The sequence below is a fragment of the Coffea arabica genome, chromosome 3c, assembly GCF_036785885.1.
Source record: "Coffea arabica cultivar ET-39 chromosome 3c, Coffea Arabica ET-39 HiFi, whole genome shotgun sequence".
NCBI classification, from domain to species: Eukaryota; Viridiplantae; Streptophyta; class Magnoliopsida; order Gentianales; family Rubiaceae; genus Coffea; species Coffea arabica.
Window position 1 is genome coordinate 7,109,552 of NC_092314.1, and position 23,417 is coordinate 7,132,968.

Genomic DNA, 23,417 nt, shown 5'->3' on the forward strand with positions numbered 1-23,417 from the left:
CTTGATGATTCATAAACTTCTTGATTTCTTGCACATTATGATCGGGGTTCTCAATGCAAGTTTCAACTTGTGCCAGTTGGTTCAGACACCCTGATATTGCAGTGATTTTTGCTGCTGAAATCTTCACTAGTCTTGATGATTTCTCGAAGTTCCTGTTCTTGAAAGTCGAAGTTTTGGTTCTCATGATATCATCCTTGTCTTGCTTCATCGCCATTCAGCACTAGTTAACTTTAGATTTACTGATTTAGAATCTGTTGGTGCGAAATTTGTAAAATCAAACCTGTTTCCAAATATGAGTGAAGCCAATGAATTGAATAGTGTAGTTTCCTTTAGAGAGCTTGGTGCAGCCTTGTTCCAAATTCAATTCTAATAAATTAACTTAATAAGTCAGGTGATGTAACTTTTAGGTGTTAACTTAATTTGTGACAATAGAAGAAATTGACCACAAACCAATTTTTAATTATGTGTGATATAATTTTTGTCATTAGTGCAGATTTAATGAAAGTACGATTTTTTATTTAAAAAAAAAATTCCTGGGTCTTATACCTAATAAGAAAATGAACAAAATCGATTAACTAATAACTCAAATCAACTTTCGATTTTTATTTAAATCAATTCAGTTTGATGAACTCAATTTGATCCCAATTTAGGTCAAAGTCCATAGAGGTGAAAATTGATTTCGACTACAAACAAAGGAGGACGGGTTATTCATATTTCATTCGATGGTTAGAGGCAAATTAAAAGCTAAGCAGTAGGAATTCTAAAGATTACTTTCATTTAACCGACTCTCATTTGGTCTTGTATCACTATTTTCTTAGAATCGTGAGCATTTAAAATGGTTCAATGATAAACTAGGCCAAGGCCAAGGAAAATGCGTATTTGTTTCGAGTTGATCAAGGTTAGGTGCTAGAAGAAATATAAATTGTCGAAGAGCCCATGACCTAATAATTGGTGTTGAGTTTTATGGAATTATAAATACTGACTTAAGATTTCCTCTTTTCCCTTCTCAAATCTTAAATCTCCCCCACTCTTTCCTTTAAAAAAAAAAAAAGTCTAGATGATAAAAATTAAACTTGACATGACTGGCAATATAGATTAAATCTAAAAGTTCATGGGTATTTTGGAGTATTTTGAAAAGTTAATGGCACAACAGTTGCGCTATTTTCACCGGTGCCATTGAGATCAGCCTTGCCCCCTATCTCATTAGAAAAGAAAATAATGAAAAATAGAAAGAAAGAGAAAGGTAAATAGGTAAAAGTGCAACCCTCTCCCCCACCCCCCCGCCCTCTCTTAAAACTTCAATTTTCTGCTATTGCTATTCTTTTTTAAGAAAATTGCAAATTGTAAAGGAAGAAATGTTTTGTCAATGAAGAAATAGAAAGTGTTACAAATACAATAAAATTGGGGCGTGTAAGTCACATTAATTATATATATATATATATATAAGCCTAGATATACACACATAAATATGTACATTTACATAATGAGTTAGAGCACAATAATCTTATTCCAAGTAAATTTTATTTTTGATTATTTAAGTTTAGGAATCAATATCAAATCAAGAGTATGAAGCTTTTGAAATAGTATCACTTTAGATTAATTAAGCCTAATCATATTTTTCTAAGCTAAGATCAGATCGTTATTATCGATTCCAAACACTAAATTAGAGCACTCTAATTTCATTATACATAAATTTTAAGTGGCCAATATCAAACCAAGCTTAAAAGTGTGATTTTGTTATGATTGTATTTTTCACGTGCGTACTCAAACGGTTGTTATTCATTCTAAAAAATGAATCAGAGCAATTTAATTTTATTACATGCAAATTCCAAGCTTTATCATTCATGTTTACAAGCCGATATCAAGTCAAAGTTTAAAAGGCTACAATTTATTTATCATTTTTGCAGTGCTAGAAAAAATTTGAAAAAAAAAGCTCAAAAGGGTACAATTTAATTACCTAATCAAAATGAAGCTACTCAAATTTAATTTTCCTCTATCCTTTCCCTTTTTGCCTTTTGCCCCCCTTTTTGTAACTGGATATCAACAAGATTGGAATCCGAAAAAGTAGGTTTGTTTGGATTGCTTCATATTTCCCCAATTTTATTTGCTTACATCATCTTTACAATTTTCAATACACCTTTTTATCTTTCCAATATCTTTTTATCTCATATACATCACATCACAAAAAGTGCTACAGTAAAAATATCCCAGATAATCCCAAATAACTTACAATCCAAACAGAGTACTACTTAAAAAGCAGTAGCACATTAGCTCCAACGAAAAAAAAAAAAGGTATATTACCTTACTCATTCCTCAAGAAACCCAAGATTTATAAGAAATCGGAAAAAGACCCCTCCCAAACTCTTCAAGAAACCAAGAAAGAGAAAACAGAAGAGTCTTCTCCAGTTCTTCTCCGCTTCAAACTCCAAAACCCTAATTCCCTTTTGATCTTTCTCTTTCCTGTAGATCCAATCAATTGATAATCATAGATTATAATCTTCTGCATTCACGTGAAGTGGGGTACTTGTTGATTGATTGTTGTTTTAGTGAAATTCGAAATCGGAATTGAGAAATTGGGCAGCGGCGTCAGTCATGGCGGCAGCGGCGACGATGGTCAGCTCGGCGGGGATGTTATTGGCGATGCTTAATGAGAGCCACCCGCAGCTTAAGCAACACGCGCTTTCTAATTTGAATGCCTTTGTGGACTTCTATTGGCCGGAGATATCTACCTCCGTTCCCGTCATGTAAAATTCTTGAATCTGAACTTCTCTTGGTCTTTTTCTGTTTCTTTTTGTATGAATTTGTTGAGTTGCTGTATTGGTGGGAGAAACTAAGGATGGAAAACTGAGAAGATGCCTACTTTTGTTGTTCTGAACCGGTCAGTTGTAAGGGACAGCTAATTTGGTGAAATTTTAGTGTGAAAGGTAGTATTTTTTGTGTTTTACAGTGTTAATTTATGAATATTATGCCTATGCAGGAGTTCATTGTGTGATTGTTCACCTGCATTAGTCTTGTTAGAATTGCAGTGGGAACTGAGGATAATGTGAAAAGATGCGACTTCTTGATGTGCTTTTCAAATGAGCAAAATTTCAAAAACTTCTAAGCCTTTTCTTTGTCTGTTCGTGTTTATGGCAATATATGGTTCTGTATGTGAGTTGGAGTCAGGGTTTTGTATGTATTGTAAGAACTGCAAACATGAAAACTGAATCACAAGTTAGATTTTTCTATGCTCAGGAGTAAAAATATGATGATTATCTGAGTCCCTATATGTATGACAAGTTCAGCCTTTTTTTTTTAATCTATTGTGATTTTTGGTTAGATAGGGATGGACATGTTGGGATTGGTTTTTTATGTCAGTTCTGTGTTTAGAGCGTGAAAAAGTGAGGTTCAACTTAATTATGTAGTCAGGCTGGTTTTTTTTCCTGTTTGTTTCTTTTGTGATTTTGTGGTAAATGGGGCCGATTATGAATGCTTACTTTTGGTAGTATGGATGCCTTGTTAATGATTTATATTTAGTGAGATAAGGAGATAGGACAGGAATAAACAACCTTTTTTTTAAAGGCCTTCTCTTTTTAGGGGGTGGGGGTTGAAGTGGGGTAGGAGAGTTGGGATAATTTATTAATCATGGGCAGTTAAGAATTGACGGAATTTAGAACTATACATATGATGTTTGGTGGAAATTTGGTTTTGGGAGTTGGAAGAAATGATACCTGTGCAACTTTATGTGCTTTAGCTTGATAAGAAAGTAGATAGAGAATATGTTGATGGAGGATGATGATAAAAACCTTCAGGGAACAAAATAATACAGAATATTCTGTTCCTTATTTTCCTTTGATACAGTTCCAATATTTTATGATCAACCTAATAAAAGCCTTTTAACTGACAAACTAAATAACTTGTTCTGGAGCTCTCTAGCCAACTACTTTTGAAGGCAAACAACTTGTCCTTCTATCTGAAACCCTAAATGTTTAACAAACAATTAAATTATAACCTTGTACGGTATTCCTGCTTATAATAATTCGTTAGCATTGTTCCTATTATGAGCATGTTTTTATTAAGGCTGAAGTTATTATGGGAATTTTAGATTGCTAGACGACCTTGCTGAGATAAAATAGACAACATATATTAGAGCTTAGTACATACAAACTGTAGCATATACAAACTGAAGACTTGAGGAAGAGAGAACTGGGTTTTCTTGATCCAGTGGAAGAGACAACAGAATCTTCTAAGTAATGATAATTTCAAATGTTGTTAGTGACCTAAGTGGAGAGGGACATACCAAAAAAAAAAGGGTTGAGAGGGACATGTTATTAGGTGGAGAGGATAAGTAAAAAATCTTGTAGTTTTCCACTTCCCTTGTATAGTTAATGGGAATCTGGCATCTTCTTAGAAAACTGCTAATTGAAATTCCATTTCAATTTAGCATTCTAGTATTGTCGAGAATTTATAGGACTTGCATGCTAGCTATAAGAAAATTCTTCTGCACAACTTGGCCATCATTTGCACCATTAGGGAGGAAAACTTGGGAAGTCCTTGTCTCATGTTGTACAGCACAACTCTCTCAATAAAGTTTAGTTATTGCTGAATTCTCATGGTGACTAATGGAGCATAAAACAAACATCAAAGAGCTTCTTGTTGTTTTATAGATCTTAATATTACGCATTCTTGTAGTTGTATGTACAGAAAATTGATTTTGTATTAATATTACTCATTCTTGTAGTTGTATGTTCAGAAAATTGATTATGTATTTTTTATCACTTTTAGCCATCAGAAATGACCGAGTGTTTATGGTTTTGCAGTGAGAGTGTATATGAAGATGAGGAGTTTGATGAGACCCAGAGACAACTAGCTGCATTGCTGGCCTCAAAGGTTCAAAGATGTTTTTCCTGTGTCTTTAATTCTCTTCCTGTCTGTTTTATATAATAAATTGGATGATAGAAATAATGATCTGCCTTACCTTGAAGTTTACTATTAAAGAAACTCAAGATGTTTCTAAACAATAGTTTTGTTCGAAGTTTTCGTTTTAAAGCCTACTTCTACAGGGTGCTCATCTCCTTGATTCATATTTTAGTAGTCATTTTACCGGCTTATGTAAAATGCATTTCAAGAAGAGGAACCATAAGTTGTTTTTGCTTTGATATGGGTTCATTATTTGTAACATATCTCTGTGTTCTCTCTCAGGTCTTTTGTTATTTGGGTGAACTAAATGACTCATTGTCGTATGCCCTTGGCGCTGGCCCTCTATTCGATGTATCAGAAGATTCAGATTATGTCCGGACTATTCTAGGTAGGATGTTTTTGTTGGATTCTGTCTTCTAAATTTGTTTAGTATTTCTATGCATTGCATTTATAAGAAAATGAATCATGGTTGGATAAATAATGATTTTGGGGTGCAAAGTGGCACTGGTATTACATAACTTAACTATGCATTTCTCTTTAACCATGACATGCACGTCTTACTAATTTTTCTATTATATGCTTTTGTGTCTCAGCTAAAGCTATAGATGAATATGCTGACCTCAAGACCAAGGCTGCTGAGTCAAATGAAGCAGCAAAGATAGATCCAAGATTGGAAGCCATTGTTGAAAGAATGCTTGATAAGTATGTAAACTTCTGGAATGCTAGATTAGACTATAGATTTGGAATTTTTCTCATTATCTCATTTTTGGACCTCCCTGTAGGTGTATAACTGATGGAAGATATCAACAAGCTGTGGGAATGGCCATAGAATGCCGAAGATTGGATAAGCTTGAGGAAGCAGTTATAAGAAGTGACAATATTCAAGCAACCCTATCCTATTGTACTGATGTCTCTCACAATTTTGTCAACTCTAGAGAATATCGGCGTGAGGTGATTATGTCTATCTAATTCATTCTTGTTAACCGTATTCCTAATTCTAGAGAACATTGGCTGCGTATATCAGATGTCAAAACTTGAGAAATTCTGACCCTCCACTACTTTAATGCAGGTGCAACGTCTTCTTGTTAGAGTATTCCAAAAACTGCCATCACCTGATTATTTGAGTATATGTCAGCTTCTCATGTTTTTGGATGGACCAGAGGACGTTGCTGGTGTATTTGAGAAACTCTTGAGATCAGAAAACAAAGATGATGCTTTATTGGGATTTCAAATAGCTTTTGACCTTGTAGAGAATGAACACCAAGCTTTTCTTTTGAAAGTCAGGGACCGACTTTCCAGTCCCAAGGGAGAACCCTCAGTGGCTGCACAGTCTGGATCTGCTGAGCTGCATTCTTCGCGGGTAAATACTACATCAGAGGATGTTCAGATGACAGAGGGTAGTCAAGATTCTGAAGGAAATGTGTCCCATGCAGATCCAAAGGAAGCTATTTATGCAGAGAGGTTATCAAAAATAAAAGGAATACTGTCTGGAGAGACTTCCATACAGTTGACATTGCAATTCTTATATAGTCATAATAAGTAGGGCACTTTTCCTGTTTTCTTTTCTTCTCTTCCCATGATAGTTTTTCAGTTTACTGGATTTCTTTGAAGTATTTGACTAATTGTTGGTTTTTTACATGTTAGATCTGATCTCCTAATTCTCAAGACAATAAAGCAATCTGTTGAGATGAGAAATAGTGTTTGTCATAGTGCAACTATATACGCTAATGCCCTTATGCATGCTGGGACAACTGTCGACACATTTCTCAGGGAGAATTTGGTCAGTTACTGTGCATCTACTTTCCTCATTATTTTATGTGTTGCATAATGATAAAAGTAGTGATTTCTATCTAACATTTTGTATTTGTTTAAACTGTCAGGACTGGCTTAGCCGGGCTACAAATTGGGCTAAGTTTAGTGCAACAGCAGGACTAGGAGTTATTCACAGAGGCCATCTACAGCAGGGAAGATCACTAATGGCTCCTTACTTGCCACAGAGTGGAGCTGGTGGTGGTGGCAGCCCATATTCAGAAGGAGGTGCCTTGTATGCTCTGGGTTTGATTCATGCTAATCATGGGGAGGGCATCAAACAGTTCCTACGTGAAAGCCTGAGAAGCACTAATGTTGAGGTATTTGCCTTGTTGTATTATGTAAGAAAGTACCTATTTTTATCTTTGCACTTTTCCACCTTTTCAAAAAATTGTCTCCTGCAGGTTATTCAGCATGGTGCCTGCCTTGGTCTTGGTTTGGCCGCATTGGGAACTGCTGATGAAGATATTTTTGATGATATAAAGAATGTCCTTTACACGGACAGTGCTGTTGCTGGTGAAGCTGCTGGAATCAGTATGGGTTTACTGATGGTTGGGACTGCAAGTGAGAAGGCCAGTGAAATGCTTGCTTATGCACATGAGACACAGCATGAGAAAATTATCAGGTGTGCTTAACGTCTATAATCTATCTCTGGAATTAAAACCTTAATGAATTCTTTCCGCCATTTCTTTTCTCTCCTTTTGTGAGAAAGAGAAAGCAAGAGTCAGTTGGAGATTTTTTTTATCATCTTTTATCGACTGTTGTAGGGGTTTGGCATTGGGGATAGCTCTGACAGTTTATGGAAGAGAAGAAGGAGCTGATACACTGATTGAGCAGATGACTCGGGATCAAGATCCCATTCTACGTTATGGAGGAATGTATGCATTGGCATTGGCTTACAGTGGAACTGCAAACAACAAGGCCATTCGACAGCTGCTGCATTATGCTGTATCAGATGTGAGCGACGATGTTAGGCGCACTGCAGTTTTGGCACTTGGTTTTGTTATGTACAATGATCCAGAACAGGTTGGTTTCTCTTACGTTCAGTGCTTGTGCACCCTTCTGTTTTTATTGTTATGATGCTTATGGTTTATGTTCTGGGCTATAAGAATTTGATACCGAGGCTTTGTTTCTCCAAACAACTTTTCATATGATGTGTTTGCTCTTAATTTTTTCTGCCCTTGTACGAGGATTGATAGAAATGCAGATGTTGAACAATCCATCTAATTGAGTTGCTAACCTTAAAATGCAGACTCCTCGGATCGTCTCCTTGCTCTCTGAATCATACAATCCACATGTTCGTTATGGTGCAGCTCTTGCCGTTGGCATATCATGTGCTGGTACTGGTCTGAGTGAGGCCATATCATTGCTGGAGCCTTTGACATCAGATGTAGTTGATTTTGTTCGTCAAGGAGCTCTCATGGCGATGGCCATGGTAATGGTTCAGATCAGTGAAGCCAGTGATTCCCGTGTTGGTGCATTCAGGTAGTTTTTTTTCCTGTTAGCTGTGTGTGCACTTACTTGGCTATCTATGTCATTTCAATTAAGCTGATATTTTTGCCTCATTTAACAGGAGGCAATTGGAGAAAATTATCCTGGATAAGCATGAAGACACTATGAGCAAGATGGGTGCAATTTTGGCAACAGGAATCTTGGATGCTGGTGGAAGGAATGTGACAATAAAATTGCTTTCAAAGACAAAACATGACAAAGTAACTGCAGTTGTTGGTCTTGCTGTTTTTAGCCAATTTTGGTACTGGTATCCGCTCATATACTTTGTTAGCTTGTCATTCTCACCGACAGCTTTCATTGGTCTCAATTATGACCTTAAAGTTCCGAAATTTGAGTTCCTATCTCATGCAAAACCATCATTGTTCGAATATCCCAAGCCCACAACTGTAGCCACTACCACTTCAGCTGTCAAGCTTCCTACAGCCGTTTTATCCACATCAGCCAGAGCAAAGGCCAGGGCGAGTAAGAGAGAGGCAGAGCAGAAGGCAATTGCTGACAAGGCTTTTGGAGCAGAGTTACCATCTGGAAGTGGAACTTCTGGGAAGGCTAAATCTGGTGATAAGGATGGCGAATCCATGCAGGTATGCTTATTAATGTTTTTGTTCCATTCTCTTCCCTGCATTAGAAGTTTACAGACTTCTTTCTTCTGCTGAAATCCATTTTAGATTGCATCAGCATAATGGATGTTCAGTGTTTTCCCATCTATTACTACTTCTATGCTATCATACTCGTACCTTCTCCACATACCAACCCACCTGTTGTTACTTCGACTAAAACTTGCCTCCTTGTGTAACGAAGATTGAGAAACACACCATTTTCATTTAACATTTAGTCGCAATAGGTGCATGATCTCTTTATTATAGAATAAAAAATGTTTTCATTGATAATGCTCTATGTTGGATGTTTTTTTGGGTGTTAGAAGCTCTACTGACAGACGATTATGTGATTGGCAGGTTGATGGTGCTGCAGAAAAGAAATCAGAACCAGAGCCTAATTTTGAGGTATTGACCAACCCTGCAAGAGTTGTTCCTGCCCAAGAGAAGTTCATCAAATTCAAGGAAGATAGTAGATACGTGCCGGTGAAATTAGCACCTTCAGGGTTTGTGCTTCTGAAAGATCTGCGCCCAACTGAACCAGAGGTGTTGTCTTTAACCGATTCACCCTCATCAACAACGTCGAATGCTGGTGCATCGGCAACGGCACAACAGGGTACTGGATCTGCAATGGCGGTTGATGAGGAACCTCAGCCACCTCAGCCTTTTGAATACACAGCTTGATTTATTCTCTTCAAGATTCCTGCTCGGCTCCAAGGGTTCAATTGCCACACATTGTCGATTTCTCTCTTCAAAGTTTCAGTTTAGCAGCTTGTGTAAGGAATTAGCATCGATGAATTGCCTTCATCTTTTAATGCAGACACAGGATGCGAACTTGTATTTGTTGAATTAAGTTAATGAAAGTTGCAGAAAGTATCACCTTCAGAAATTTCCGGTTTGTGTGTGCGCGCGCGCACACTTTTTTTTTTTTTTTTTTTGGTTCTTTTTCATTTGTAACAAAGTTTTGATGGTCTCGCACCATTTTTGTTCTGGTTGATACGAAAAATATTTGGAGCCAGTTTTGGTTGGTGTTGCAACTTAGCCATTTTTACTGTTTATGTGTTGTGCTTTTCGTTGAAACTCCAAACGGATTCAAGACAATCTGTTTGGATTGCATGTTTCGGGAAAAAAAAAAACATATAGATGAAATACAGTGTGTGGTAACCACACTAAAATATTTTAGAACACCTGAAAATACCTAAAATCACAGGAAAAAAAACACCCAAAAGACACAAAACATACCAACGCAAGGATCCCTTACCCGCTAGCACCGACCAAACCCCGCCCGCCGTGCCGTTTTGCAATCCTCTACGGGCATTTTAGTCGCAATCCTCCCCAATTTTGTGTTTGGTATTAACTTACGTCGGCAGCTTCATTGTTCATCTCCATTGCTTTGGATTTGAATGTGTTCCATTTTGCACCATTCTGGTACCTTTGCCTTCCTCTCCAAGTGACCTTGACTCAAAGAATGGGAAAAAATAAGATCAAGTATTGAACCTCTTCAGGATGGGTCTTCCACAGTTCTTAAAGTCAGTGTACTCCCTCACTAAGCATGGCTGACTTTGGAGTTGATCCTTGCCCATATTCTGTGTACACTGACAGTGTATATATACTTTCATTATTATAAAATCTTGAACAATTGCTCAAAAGTCAAAGAATAAAGTATCATAAAATAGTTGTTTCCTAGGATAAATGAAAAAATTATTCTAAATACAAGGAAAATTAATTATTATAAGAAATTACATTCAAATACTAATTGAACTTACAACTAACCTAAAATATGGTGATCCAATAGATTCATGAGGATGAATTTGACATCGTGCTATCTAGGTTTTTTAGGATAAAGGTGGGAAAGAGTTTTTCCTAAATTTTTTCAGGAATGGGATTCCAATAAAAAGTTGGAATGAGCATTCTAAGAGGAATGAGTTTTCTCATTTAAATCACACCAAACACCGAAATGGAACAGACAAGTTGGAAAGGCCTTTCCTTTCTAGGTCATTCCTACGTACCAAACAAGGGGATATTGTAACGCCACTTGGGCGTAATTTCTTACAAGCTATTGGATTGATTCTGTAAAAAGTCATTCCGGGAGCCTTTTCAACAGGATAACAGACGAGATGTACTTAAACTTGTTTACAGGTTCGTGATTCGTGGTTGTACTCCTAAGAAGATTTTGATTTATGGAGCATCCTTTGCACCTGAACTTGAGGTAAGCGTGTAATTTGAATTAGTAATCTATCCATCATGAGCTGTGGAAATGCATTAAGATTACTTGATCCATCCTCCTGTCTAAAGCAAATTTGGAGTATCAAACTTTCGACATCGAATCCTGAACGTACTTGAGAATTGTTCACCTGAAAATTCTGTTTGCTGAAAGCTTCTTACTTGCAAGACACAGCCAGCAGTTTGTCATCGACCAAAGAGATCAGTAGGCTAATTTGGGAATTAGGATGAAGTTATTGTCTTGGTATATGATTTCAAGAAACCTTCTACTGTGTTATTTTGATCTGATGGCAAATTTAATGTCTAGCGATCGAGTTAATTTGAAGTGACCAAAGCTCAAAATATTGAGTCATCTTAGTAAGCACAATTTGAAGGATAAACAAAAAATTCTTACCTACGGTTCCGTGTTGTATGATATCTAAAAATTTGCATAGACTCTTGCTGTTACAATGGTAATAAGCACGATGAGATGCGAACATAAACAGCAGATAATAAGCATAATTTTATCTATTTTTTAGGTATAATTTTATCTAGTCAATCAAACAAGTGTAATTCTATCAACTAATTTTAGCACATCTCTTGCTGCCTCTCTTCCTTCCTTCCTCAGTTGTTTCTTTCTCTGTGGTTGAAGGGGGCTGCCAAAGCAGACATAGGCGTTGGGATACAGGAGAGGAGGAAAACTGAATAACGTGGATGACCTCAACTCAAAGTTGTACAGCACAAACCATTTCTTGTCCACTTGGAGAAGAACTTGCCGAAAATCAGTTAAAAGCTTCATCTCTATGAGGGGCAACATAAAGAATGAAGGACATTTGAAAAAATTTGGGGTGGGTATATAAAAGTTGAAGAGGGTTTTATAAAATTCAATGGGTGTAAATGCAAGATAAATTAATAAAGTTAAGGATATTTAGTAGTCTCATTCTTAATTTTTCAAAGTTGAGGGCAGGCAATTTCCACCCTCAGCCAAAGGTGGGTTCTGCTCCTGAATTCTGATTCCTAGATCAGTTTTGACAAGTGTAAAAGTGCTATTATTTTATGACTTAGATATTTGGGATAATTTCAACAATCTCTATTCAGGTTTCTAATAATTTCACTCGATTCCCCTCAAGTTTAAGAAATTATACTTTCCTCCCTTAACATAGTAAAAACCCTCCACTTCATAGACAATTTTAAATTTAAGACAACATATTTACAAAATCCAAAAGAAATAATTTATTTTTCTGTCTCTTGTCTATGTTCGCTCCTTTCTTTTCTAGTTAATATAACTTATTTTTATTATCTTCAATTTTGTGGATATTAGCAAATTGAAATTATAAAATCACAGAGGAAGCAGATTATGTGCCTAACTAGAAGGAAATGAAGAAACTCGCAATGATAGAGAAATATATAATGAAATTGATGATTGAAATAAGAAGAAAACTAAATATGTGGAATTTGTCATATTTAGTTTGTTGTAAAAAAAAAACTTTTTTAAAATGTCAATAATTACATAAGGATCTTTTACATTGAATTAGAAATTTTTATTATGATTTTTATTGTGGTGATAGAATTTATTCTCTACTTTTGAGATATTAATATTTTTAAAGCTATATGAGGGTTGCAAGGGTGGTTCTAGGTTAGATTAGTTTGTATTGAAAAGGTATTTGAGCATTAATATTTAATATTGGGGTATAAAATTGGTTGTCAATGGGGTTTGTGTGTTTTTTTTTTCATTTTTGTGTGGAAAGTATTGATATTGTATATGCAATTTGAGATCTTTTGCACAGTTACTTGATTTTAGAACTTATGCTTGAATGGTCGTTAGGGATTAGACTTGTTGATTTGTGCAACGTGCGGAGGAATATGATTGAGTATACTATATTTTTCTTTATTAATTTTGCACAAAAGGGCAATTTAAGATTTTTGAGAGAAATTTAGTTTGTTAGATCTACATTGTTACTAAACAGTAAAAATAGGGGAGGTATATGTAATTTTTAAAACTTAAGGAGAATATTCTGTAATTGTTAAAAACCTCAGGGGAGATTTATGAAATTATCCCTAGATATTTATTACAACCATGCTGGTGTGGTTTATCCCTACATCCGGTGTTGCTACTTGCTACATAGTAAATACAAATCAAGCTCCAAATTGTGCACATTATCTCCAATTTCAAGATTCAAAGTTCAAAAGTCCTAATCTTCAGCGCTTGGATTTATTAATTAAAGTCATGAGAAGAGGTGGTAAAGGTATTTTCCCTTGTGATTCATATTAATGGGAGGTGAAAAAAGTATCATCATCATGAATTTGTGAGGTGGAAATTACTCCACAGGCTCCTCTCTCTTTCTCTCTCTCTCTCTCTACACATGAAGACATATGAAGTCAAAGGCAGCTCCAGCAAGCATCCCATATCCTTTATATATAGACAGTAATCTCCATCTTCATCAATTGTTTCTAGACCATATAAGAAAGCTCATTTTTGTACAGTTGTACCCCATGTTTCTGATCTCTCATACACTAAAACCCCACTTATTTTAACTTTTATCTACCTGAATTACTGTTTTCTTCAAATCTCCCAAGGTTAGTCTATACAACTTCTAGTTTCTTGTTTATATTAGTAATTGTTACGCAAAGACAAACACCAACAAACATTGGTCTTGTCCATATTGTGATTTGAGCTAGCATAAAATTTTGCATTAAATTACTTCATCTTGCTTTGATAGTGGTTAAAACTTAAAACTCATGTATTTCATTTTTATTTTCGTTTTTTTGGCAGGAGGTGGACCAGAGTGAAATTTCAAGAGGTTTTTTTACTATTACATGATTTGAGCTCACTAAGGGTTTCACGGTAAACCTAGTGCTTATATAAAATGGAGAAAGAAGAAAACTACTCAGTACGCAAAATCCAAGAAAACCTTTCTCTCCATTGTTTGTTATATTGTATTTTCTTGTTGACGCATCATTACATGACTATGCTGTTTTTCTTTCAACCTGAAATGTTGCAGGGTTCCATTCCTGGAAATTTCACAGGACTTGACTACACACTAGAACATCAGCATCAACAGCTGATGAAGCCACAGATTGGAGAAGTATCGGGTGACGATGGCAGTAATCAGATGGTGGATTACATGCTCCATAACACTACTCAGCAACAGCCTATGTCTTCTGGCTTTTGTGCTTCAACTTCTTTAGATAAGTTGAGCTTTGCTGATGTGATGCAATTTGCCGATTTTGGTCCAAAGTTAGCCTTGAATCAAGCAAAAACTCCAGAGGAGGAAACTGTCTTGAATGATTCAGTTTACTTCCTTAAATTTCCGGTCTTGAATGAGAAGTTGCAGGATGACCCTGATCATCAAGCCCTTATGTTTCCTCGACCTATCAATGAAGAAAGCAACTCTAAAGTAGGGGAAGAAGGTGATCAAAGACCTGATCAAGATCAAGCCCGGGGTTTCGGAAACACATCAGTTCAACTGCAATTTCTTGGTGATAACCGAGAAAAGAGTCCTTTAACAACAGAAACGAAGAACAAGAGAAAAAGACCGAGAACTATCAAGACGAGTGAAGAAGTTGAGAGCCAGCGGATGACTCACATAGCAGTAGAAAGAAACCGTAGGAAGCAAATGAATGAACATCTTCGAGTTCTTAGGTCTCTCATGCCTGGCTCATACGTGCAAAGGGTATGAAACTCTTCATGCATACTCATAAAACTATGTGAATATTTGTATCTATAACAATTTTTAGATTGATATTTCTTGGCAGTATAAATCTTACATACGCAGGCAGTTTTATTATTGTCACGTATATATGTAGCACAATCTAATAATTGTATATTTGCAAAAGATCTAGTCCAACTTCATATATATAAAGAGTAATTATTATTTAAGCCTATGGTATATACAAGTCGAGTTGTTAGTTTGAAACAAATTAGAAATTTGACAAGGGATTTTTTCAAATTAATAGGGAGATCAAGCATCAATAATTGGCGGGGCGATTGAGTTCGTAAGAGAATTGGAGCAACTTCTTCAATGTCTAGAATCACAAAAAAGGAGGAGGCTATATGGAGATGGTCCAAGACCAATAGGAGATTCATCATCATCAGTTCCAATTCAGCAACCTCAACCCCCATTTTTTCCTGGCATGCCTCTTTCTAGTGATCAAATGAAGCTTGTTGAATTGGAAACTGGACTACATGAAGAAACAGCTGAGAGCAAGTCATGCTTGGCTGATGTTGAGGTGAAGCTCTTAGGGTTTGATGCATTGATCAAGATATTGTCTAGAAGAAGACCTGGACAGCTTATTAAGACCATTGCTGCCCTTGAGGATTTGCAGCTCAATATTCTTCATACCAACATAACCACAATTGAACAGACTGTTCTATATTCTTTCAATGTCAAGGTACATATGTGAAAACCCTCTAGAGTTTCCATTCTCTTATATATAATTTCCATGAATTTGACATGCAACACAAGTCTTATTCATTGTTAAATATAAATTATAAATTTGATTCAAGAACTTCATTTTGAATCGGTGTTGTAACATATGTGATTTACTTTTGATATTCTATATGTAGGTAGCAAGCGAAGCAAGGTTCACAGCTGAAGATATAGCAAATTCCATTCAACAAATTTTCAGTTTTATCCACGCAAACAGCAGCATATGATGATGGCCTTTAATTTATATGTGACTAGAGTTGAATGATTTTTCTCTGTAGCTTGTACGGTGTATTGAACATGTTTTCAGTTTTCCTTTGTGGGCTCTGCTAAAAACTGGCTAGGAGTGTGTAGTACCTCTATTGGTACAAATTACAAAATACAGTACCTTGAATTGATTTGATGGGTGAAGATGAATTCATATTATTATTTTTTTCTCTTATTAAACTTAACTTTTCAGACAGTAAAAAGAACCATGAATTCTTTGCACAACTAATTTTCCATCACTTACTCGAAAATGCCAACTTCTTATTGGAAATATATTTAATTCATAAGTACGTAAAACATGCTATGAGTTCTTGAGTTTTCATATATGCTGCTTCAAAGTTGAACCTAAGCAATTTATACTTCAAATGGGAATAACTTTGTGTTAAAATGAAATTTTTGGTCTTATCATACACAGTTGAAACTCTCTCTCAAAATTTTTCAGCGCACCACTCTGTACTTTCTGTCAAGAAGCCAAAATCTTTGCCAAGTTTTACTGTTTGAGCCACTTTATCACTTACAAATGTAGCCTATTTTTTGAGTTATTAGATCCTTCCCTTTTTTCTTTCTGCTAAAAGTTACTTCCTTTTTGTCAACTTTTTTGTACTTTGGTTTGGATTTTATTTTGTATACTTGTATGTAACATTATAACTTTTTTTTCTGTTCTCAAATTTTGCTCTTTATTGTATTTGGTCATCTGTATCTGATGAGGATGATGAACGTGTTCCCTGTACTATCAAATCTTGGCGGTATTTGTGTGAGAAAGTGACATTGACTCGCAGCTGTTATCTGCTGTGATGTGATTAGGAATAGGAATTTGCGTGGAAGGAGGAATCTATCTACTTATGGTGACAAAATCTGCAAGGATGTCCCAATGATAGAACATGAATTAAAAGATTGTAGTTCATACAAAAAAGTCAACCTACCCCACAAGCCCTTGGTGCCATTTCCGTAGGGTTGACTTGTCAGAACACAGAATTAGATCCTTGGATGTATTAGGGTGCCATCTCATTTGATTTTGATTTTGATTTGATATGTACCTTTCAAGGTCTCTTGTCCTTAGACGGATGCTCGTAAATTTTGCTCAACAAATCACTTGCCAATAACTGATTAAAAAGAATATACTCACGGTGAAATATATTGATGGTTTTGCCTTCAATGTAGCAGTCAAACAAGAATTGAAGGATAATCGATTTACACAGCAATAAAAAGTTGAACCCATAGAGGGAGGCATCAGATACATCCATGAAAATTTCCTTAATACAAGGCTTTGTTCCTCAACCCAGATTGAGATGTATTTTGATTGATGCATATGTGCAAGTACAAATATTAATTTGAAGATGCGAGGCCTTGCTTTCTTTCAAAGAGATTTTCTTCTTCTTTGACAAGTTCACCGAGAATTTCTTATCAAGGCTGATTTTGGATAATTAATGGAGTAAACTACATTGATCACCAAGAAAGGTATATGCCTAACCTACTATGATGGAAGGTGTCAAATGAGCTTAATTTACTGTTCTATTTAGCATGTTTTCTTTGCTCTCGTGTGTGATTCTATCATGCTATGCTATGGATGCTTTTATGAACTTCTTGCACTTGAGGTCGGGACGTCAAGAACGCCAATTACACTTGAATGGTGTAACACTGTCTATACAAATTATAACTCTTTCTTAACTGTTTATACAATTTTACAATTATTCATATGAACTTCTTGAATTTGAGGTGGAGATGTAAAAAACGTTAATCACTCTTGAATAATGTAACACTGTTTATACAAATTGCAACTCTTTCTTAGCCGTTTATACATTTTACTATTATTCATATGAATTTCATTCGTAACGAGGTTACAAGTAATTTATGCATAATTACATGTTTAGAGAGATTTACATCACTAAATGACGATTGGTTGACCTAATGTGGACCCAAGTCCGAAGTTCTGACAACCGTTCTGCCCAAGTCCGAAGTTCTTGTATGGCCATTCTTTCTAGCAGCTACCAAAGGTGGACCTAATGTGACAGAACGTTTGTACTTTTTTTGAAAAACAAACACAAAGCATTAATGGTGACGGAAGTACGAAGACCATTTTGTCAAAGCATTTGATGTCTTTTGCAGTTTTGCTCTTCCATGCAAAACAAACATATTTTTTAACAAATTTAAGCTAAAGCCATTAGTAAAATCATTTAGTGGGGCTCTCAATTGTTTAATAACATCATTGATGATTTGTTTGGATTGCTGTTTTTTGTCAAAAAATTACGTCGTTTTTTTGTGATCACATTTTTCTATTATTTTTTTCCCTCGCATACATCAAATCGCTATAATAATTTTTCCATGAAAAATCATGAAAAATGCAATCCAAACACAATTATTGGCTTTTCTCCATCTCTTGCCATTACCGCATAGTTTTTTGGGTGATGCTAATCGTATTGATCCCACAAGCATCTTGTGGTGATTATGCTATCGTTACACATTACAAATCATTTCATAAATTTAAAAGCATAAAAAATACCCGACCAATATAATAAACACATGAAGGCAAGTTACTATTGAAAAAAAAAAAAGAAAAACTAAACTACATTGAAAACAATAGATTTCACAAAAAAAAAAAAAAAAAGCTTAGTGTTCTTAAATTTATTATGCATGAATTGGAATATTTTTTGGATATTTACAATCACAAATTAGTGACTGTTGGCACGATTATGCAATATAATCTTGAGAATATCCTCGTACACTTTCTTAACATAAGTAAATTCATAAGGTAACAATGAAATATAACCCATGGTTAAATAGAGATTTTTTTATTGCTTATTTCATTTATTTATCCCCTCCTCCCTTCTAAAAGAAACTAAGAAAATTAAAACGAAAAAGAGAAATTCATATATTTATCACTTAAAAAGAAAGTAAAAGAAAAAGAGTAAGGGACGCTCATTGGACTTTGGGACTTAGCTTTAAAATCCACCGCACAATCTGTGTTTGGATCGCTCATCAAGCTCCATCTGTTCAGAGCACCCAAAGCCCACCTTTGTTCTCTCATAGCCCAGTCCATTATCATAACAATAACAAAAATAAAAAGTGTCCAAGCCCAAAACCCAATAAACGACAACCCTGCCAAAACCCTAAAAACACCTTATGCTCTCTTCCTCCTCTTCCACGCCCATTTCTCACAAACCCCACCGCCATTAGAGCAGCAGCAGAAGAAAATTCTCAAGAAAAAAGAGAGAAAAGGGATGGTTTCCGGGTCAGGGATCTGCGCCAAGCGGGTGGTGGTGGATGCTAGGCACCACATGTTGGGGCGGCTGGCCTCCATTTTGGCTAAGGAATTGCTGAATGGCCAGAAAGTTGTGGTGGTTAGATGCGAGGAAATTTGCCTTTCTGGTGGCTTAGTTCGTCAGAAAATGAAATACCATAGGTTTCTCCGTAAGAGGATGAACACCAAGCCTTCTCATGGTCCCATTCACTTCCGAGCTCCTTCTAAAATCCTCTGGCGCACCATTCGTGGGTGAGTTACTTGTTATTTGGTATGACGTTCAAGTGATCGGCTTTATGTCTTTTTGAATTGCTTGCTTGGCTTTGGTTGTTTTTCACTTTCATTTGGCATATTGGAATTTGGGTTTTTATTTTGGGTACAATTTTCTGTATTCGTGTTGAGGAAAGATTGGACATTTATCTTCAGTTTGAGTTCTGTACTTGGATTTATGTTTCTGAATTTGGATTGATTGGAGAAATGTCTTTTGGAAATTTGATTACAAGGCTAATTTTGGGGATTAGTGAAATAAAGATTCCTATCTTCTTTGTTACTCTGTATGACGAGAATTACGAGTGTTCACAAATTCTTTATTAATCTGCATAAAGAGTTTTGTCAGTATGAGTTTGTGTAGGTGATGATGGGTTATGTATTTGAATGCACTTTTGGAAACATGTCCAAATGATTTGAAGCCATCAGAGACAGTCTTGTGTCTTCATTTCAGCTGTCCATCTACTGGTGCCACCCTTTTTTATGGGAGTTTGCAGACATTAAACGGGTGCATTTATAGTTTTATTTTGGAACAAAGTTCGTTGTAATTTGATAAACAATTACTTATATTCAGTTTCATGAGCCCTCAGTGGAGTAATAGAAGATGCGGCACACCTGACTTACAATGACTTATCTTATAAACAAAACAAATTTAGGTAAAATTGCCTATTGTGATGCGAATGCATGGTTATATAAATTTCAGTTGCATGTAGGTGGCGAGATTGGTACCCAAATTGGTTGACTAACGAAGTCTCTATGTTATAGTAGTAAGATTTAACTTGCCTGGAACAGAAAGGACTGATATTGAATGTTGAAGCTTGGAATTTAAGTTATAACTTCCACATGCCCCTCCCATATCTTGTACAATTACAATCCCTTTTTATTGGTAAGTTAATTAGGAATTTTTTTTTCTTGTTAGCCTTTTTGGTTTGTGTTTCATGTTCTTTTGAGCAAGTGATGGTTCCCCATTGATAGAATTCTACTTTGTCATAAGGTTCGGGTTTTCCTTGCCTTCTCTTGTTCTTATTGTTCCCTCTTTTTTGTCTGCTATTGGGAACAGTTTAGGTCCTGTAACACTGCTTTCTTAACCAATCTGAGAGCCTTAATTCGGTTTATTGATGTCGCTAGTTATGGTTATTGAAACTGATTGTTGCTGTTATTGTCATTTACTGTAGCATGATTCCCCACAAGACAAAGCGAGGAGCAGCTGCACTCGCTCGTTTGAAGGTTTATGAGGGGATCCCACCACCATATGACAAGATAAAGAGGATGGTCATCCCTGATGCTCTCAAGTAAGCGCACTAATTAATTTTCAAGACATGGCCAAGTACTTTTAGAATTTGTCTTAGCATCTGTAAAGTTTGTTTCTTGTTTGATGGCTAGGGTTCTGAGGCTACAAGCTGGACACAAATACTGTTTGTTGGGCAAGCTGTCGTCCGAGGTTGGATGGAACCACTATGATACTATCAGGGTGAGTTTTTATTCTTTGTTCAAATGTTTCTGCTTTCCCTGTTTGTTGTTTGATTTCCACTTTCTAGTTGCCTAGAAGCTACATTCCATTTGCTGTTCGTTAACTGGGGGCAATGGATTTGAGGAAAATGTTCCTTTTGAAAGTCTTGTTGATAACTTTGTTGTTTTCAATTTGCATTCTCTGTGGACAGCTAGTCATCTACTTCTATTCTTTTCTTACTCCCATAAAGCTTGTTTCCACAAGCCTGCTGCCGTGTGTTTATTGATATCTGTTAAAACAATGGTCACTGTATCCACTTTTTGTGAAAACAAGTGGCTCTTATAGTCAATACTGGCTAGATTTTTGGGTTTGTTAGCTTTTTCCTTTTATTTGATTGCTACGGAATCGTGAAAAATCATCTTGTTTCTTCTCCTGCAGGAGCTTGAGAAGAAGAGGAAAGAGCGAGCTCAGGTAGCATATCAGAGGAAGAAACAGTTAACACAACTGAGGATTAAAGCTGAGAAGGCTGCTGAGGAAAAGCTTGGCCCCCAACTTGAAGTTATTGCTCCTATCAAGTACTAGAGATAATTTACCAGGAGTGACAATTTTGTTGGAAAACGATGATTTATTTCGATATGTTTTTGTTAAATACTATCCCTACTCTGGGTGGTTTATATTTGGTGCTTCTTTGGAGATTTTGCTATAAAATTTTCTATTTATTTTTGCATGTTGATTTTGCCCAATTGTGTGGACTATCACGTTGTGAAATGAGAGAAGCTCGTGTTTTTTCTCAAACATCTTTTTGGACCGGAGAATATACCACTTTGTGCAGTCACCTTTTCTGGAAAAGCCAATAAACAAAGACCAGCCCTCTGTGCCCTGGACAATTTTTAATGTTCAAACCTCAAATTGGTGGTAGCCTTTCAATTTTTCTCGTGTTGCCTCCCCCTCCATTTCTCTCTCTGGAAGCCACTTCAAAGAGAGCTGAAATTTACGCTGGAGGGGACTGTTTTTTCAAGATTGGCACGTTCGATCGCCATGCGTTGCCTGTAGAGTAGATATTGGGTCCATCAACTAGCAAGTATGATTTCTGTGTCAAGAAAAAGAACTGAAAATCCGAAAAATGTAGTACATGCTACATGTTACAGGATGGGTTTAAGTTTAGCTTCATGGCTGCCATATTTCACTTTTTTTAAAAAAAAAAAAATTATTTATTTTAACAAAATTTTGACAGAGTTTTCTCTTATAATTGACGAAACTCTCTGTCAACAAACACAAATTCAAGAAAAAAAAAAATCACATGGCATTTCACTTTATTGTATCTTACTAAACCTGATGTATTGCCTTTTGATTTTTTATTCCCGTATTCAACTACCAATATATATTTTTGAAATAAAATACCTGTAAATATATTAGATAACCTAAACAATCAGAGATTCAGGGCATCAGATCTTATAATTTCATGTCCTAAGCGCATGCAAGTAGAGGTGTCCATCGGCCGGTAGTAGGGAATATGGTAAAAAAATTTTCAGTAAATTGGATCGAAGAACCAGTAATTCAGTAATATTTGAAGTCTAAAATATTAATAGTGAGTTAAAATATTTTAATTTTCTCTAAGAAAATTGTTGTCACAAAATAATATCCCATATTTTTTTTTCAACAAAATTCAATCAACTTAACTCGAACAATGATATGCCAAAAAAAATAATTAGGTTTCATAATCCTAATTCCTAATTCATAATCTCAATTCCTACAACACTGAATAAACAAGAACTCCAAATTAAATTGTCAAACTAAACTCCAGCATGTCAACTTCCATCAATATTTGGCTTCCAAATATAGTTACAGTTAAGTTAGCTAATTAGTAACGGTCTGTCTAACAGGTGCCTATAGAGCACTCGTTATGATATATTTCAGGTTTCATATTTTTTAAAAATATAGATTAATTAAGGAAAGTAAATATATACAAGAGAAGGTAGGTAAAATTAAATAGAAAAGGTATATAATTGTAAGAGAGGATAATAATTGTTAATATGTGTATGTACATGGTAGATTAGATGAATATTATGTATGTGTTAACAGGTGCCCATTAGAAAAATCCAATTAGTAATTACTAATTAGTATTTAATAATTGGATTAAGATATACTCTTATATTTGGTAATACATATATATATATATATATATATCATTATATTATAAAAATTTTGATAATTCGATCGGTAAAAATATAGATTAATTAACGAAGGTAAATAAATATAAGGAAGGGTAGGTAAAATTAAATAGAGAAAGTATATAAATGTAAGGGAGGGTAATAATTGTTAGTATATACATATATATATATATATATATACATGGTAGGTTAGGTGAATATTAAGTGTGCATTAACAGTGCCCTATAAGCACCCATTAGAAAAACCCAATTACTAATTACTAATTAGTATTTAACAATAAGATTAAGATTTACTCCTATAATTAGTAATATATATATACACACACATCATTATATTATAAAAATTTCGATAATTCAGTCGCTAATCAATATTTCGTTATTGTATTTTTAAAATCCATTCCCAAACAATTTTACCGAACATTATACTTCGATTTTTTCGAATTCTGTTTTACCGAAATCTGATATAAATTTGATTTTTCGATTTTTTTTTCCCGAAATATGAACACCTCTACATGCAAGCACATCGAAGTTTCCAAATCAACTAGATGAATGATCACTGTTATTACCTAGAATACTGGTGGCT

At 35.3% G+C, this 23,417-nt stretch overlaps 3 protein-coding genes across 4 annotated transcripts; all 3 read left to right on the plus strand.

The window, feature by feature from the left end:
* The first annotated feature begins 2,394 nt into the window (after positions 1-2,394).
* On the plus strand, positions 2,395-9,831 carry LOC113734438 (26S proteasome non-ATPase regulatory subunit 1 homolog A-like). Its single transcript, XM_027260983.2, has 13 exons — positions 2,395-2,744; positions 4,800-4,869; positions 5,182-5,287; positions 5,493-5,601; positions 5,682-5,850; positions 5,969-6,438; positions 6,544-6,679; positions 6,780-7,028; positions 7,113-7,333; positions 7,476-7,734; positions 7,961-8,193; positions 8,282-8,801; positions 9,174-9,831. Exons 1-13 carry the CDS (start codon positions 2,593-2,595, stop codon positions 9,495-9,497), a joined length of 3,018 nt encoding a protein of 1,005 aa, XP_027116784.2. The 5' UTR covers positions 2,395-2,592; the 3' UTR covers positions 9,498-9,831.
* Positions 9,832-13,468: 3,637 nt separating this feature from the next.
* LOC113737799 (transcription factor FAMA-like) lies at positions 13,469-15,853 on the plus strand. 2 transcript variants are annotated; one of them, XM_027264971.2, is made up of 5 exons: positions 13,469-13,592; positions 13,789-13,906; positions 14,018-14,689; positions 14,973-15,407; positions 15,583-15,853. In XM_027264971.2, the coding sequence occupies exons 2-5, from the start codon at positions 13,883-13,885 to the stop codon at positions 15,670-15,672; spliced, it is 1,221 nt and encodes a 406-aa protein (XP_027120772.2). In that variant the 5' UTR covers positions 13,469-13,592; positions 13,789-13,882; the 3' UTR covers positions 15,673-15,853. The 2 variants fall into 2 exon arrangements, with proteins under 2 accessions (XP_027120772.2, XP_071938224.1); XM_072082123.1 differs by lacking the exons at positions 13,469-13,592; positions 13,789-13,906 and having other exon boundaries at positions 13,922-14,689.
* Positions 15,854-18,807: 2,954 nt separating this feature from the next.
* On the plus strand, positions 18,808-21,391 carry LOC113734439 (large ribosomal subunit protein uL13w-like). Its single transcript, XM_027260984.2, has 4 exons — positions 18,808-19,199; positions 20,390-20,506; positions 20,598-20,685; positions 21,103-21,391. The coding sequence occupies exons 1-4, from the start codon at positions 18,928-18,930 to the stop codon at positions 21,244-21,246; spliced, it is 621 nt and encodes a 206-aa protein (XP_027116785.1). The 5' UTR covers positions 18,808-18,927; the 3' UTR covers positions 21,247-21,391.
* The last annotated feature ends 2,026 nt before the right edge of the window (positions 21,392-23,417 follow it).

Bases quoted from the DNA above. Each gene is read 5' to 3' on its own strand.
- LOC113734438 (XM_027260983.2), top strand. From the start codon at position 2,593: ATGGCGGCAGCGGCGACGATGGTCAGCTCGGCGGGGATGTTATTGGCG. The intron at 5,602-5,681 runs GTATGTAAACTT...ACCTCCCTGTAG, and splicing joins GTTGAAAGAATGCTTGATAA to GTGTATAACTGATGGAAGAT. The intron at 8,194-8,281 runs GTAGTTTTTTTT...CTCATTTAACAG, and splicing joins TCCCGTGTTGGTGCATTCAG to GAGGCAATTGGAGAAAATTA.
- LOC113737799 (XM_072082123.1), top strand. From the start codon at position 13,979: ATGACTATGCTGTTTTTCTTTCAACCTGAAATGTTGCAGGGTTCCATT. The intron at 14,690-14,972 runs GTATGAAACTCT...TCAAATTAATAG, and splicing joins CTGGCTCATACGTGCAAAGG to GGAGATCAAGCATCAATAAT. The intron at 15,408-15,582 runs GTACATATGTGA...TTCTATATGTAG, and splicing joins TATATTCTTTCAATGTCAAG to GTAGCAAGCGAAGCAAGGTT.
- LOC113734439 (XM_027260984.2), top strand. From the start codon at position 18,928: ATGGTTTCCGGGTCAGGGATCTGCGCCAAGCGGGTGGTGGTGGATGCT. The intron at 19,200-20,389 runs GTGAGTTACTTG...CATTTACTGTAG, and splicing joins CTCTGGCGCACCATTCGTGG to CATGATTCCCCACAAGACAA. The intron at 20,686-21,102 runs GTGAGTTTTTAT...CTTCTCCTGCAG, and splicing joins ACCACTATGATACTATCAGG to GAGCTTGAGAAGAAGAGGAA.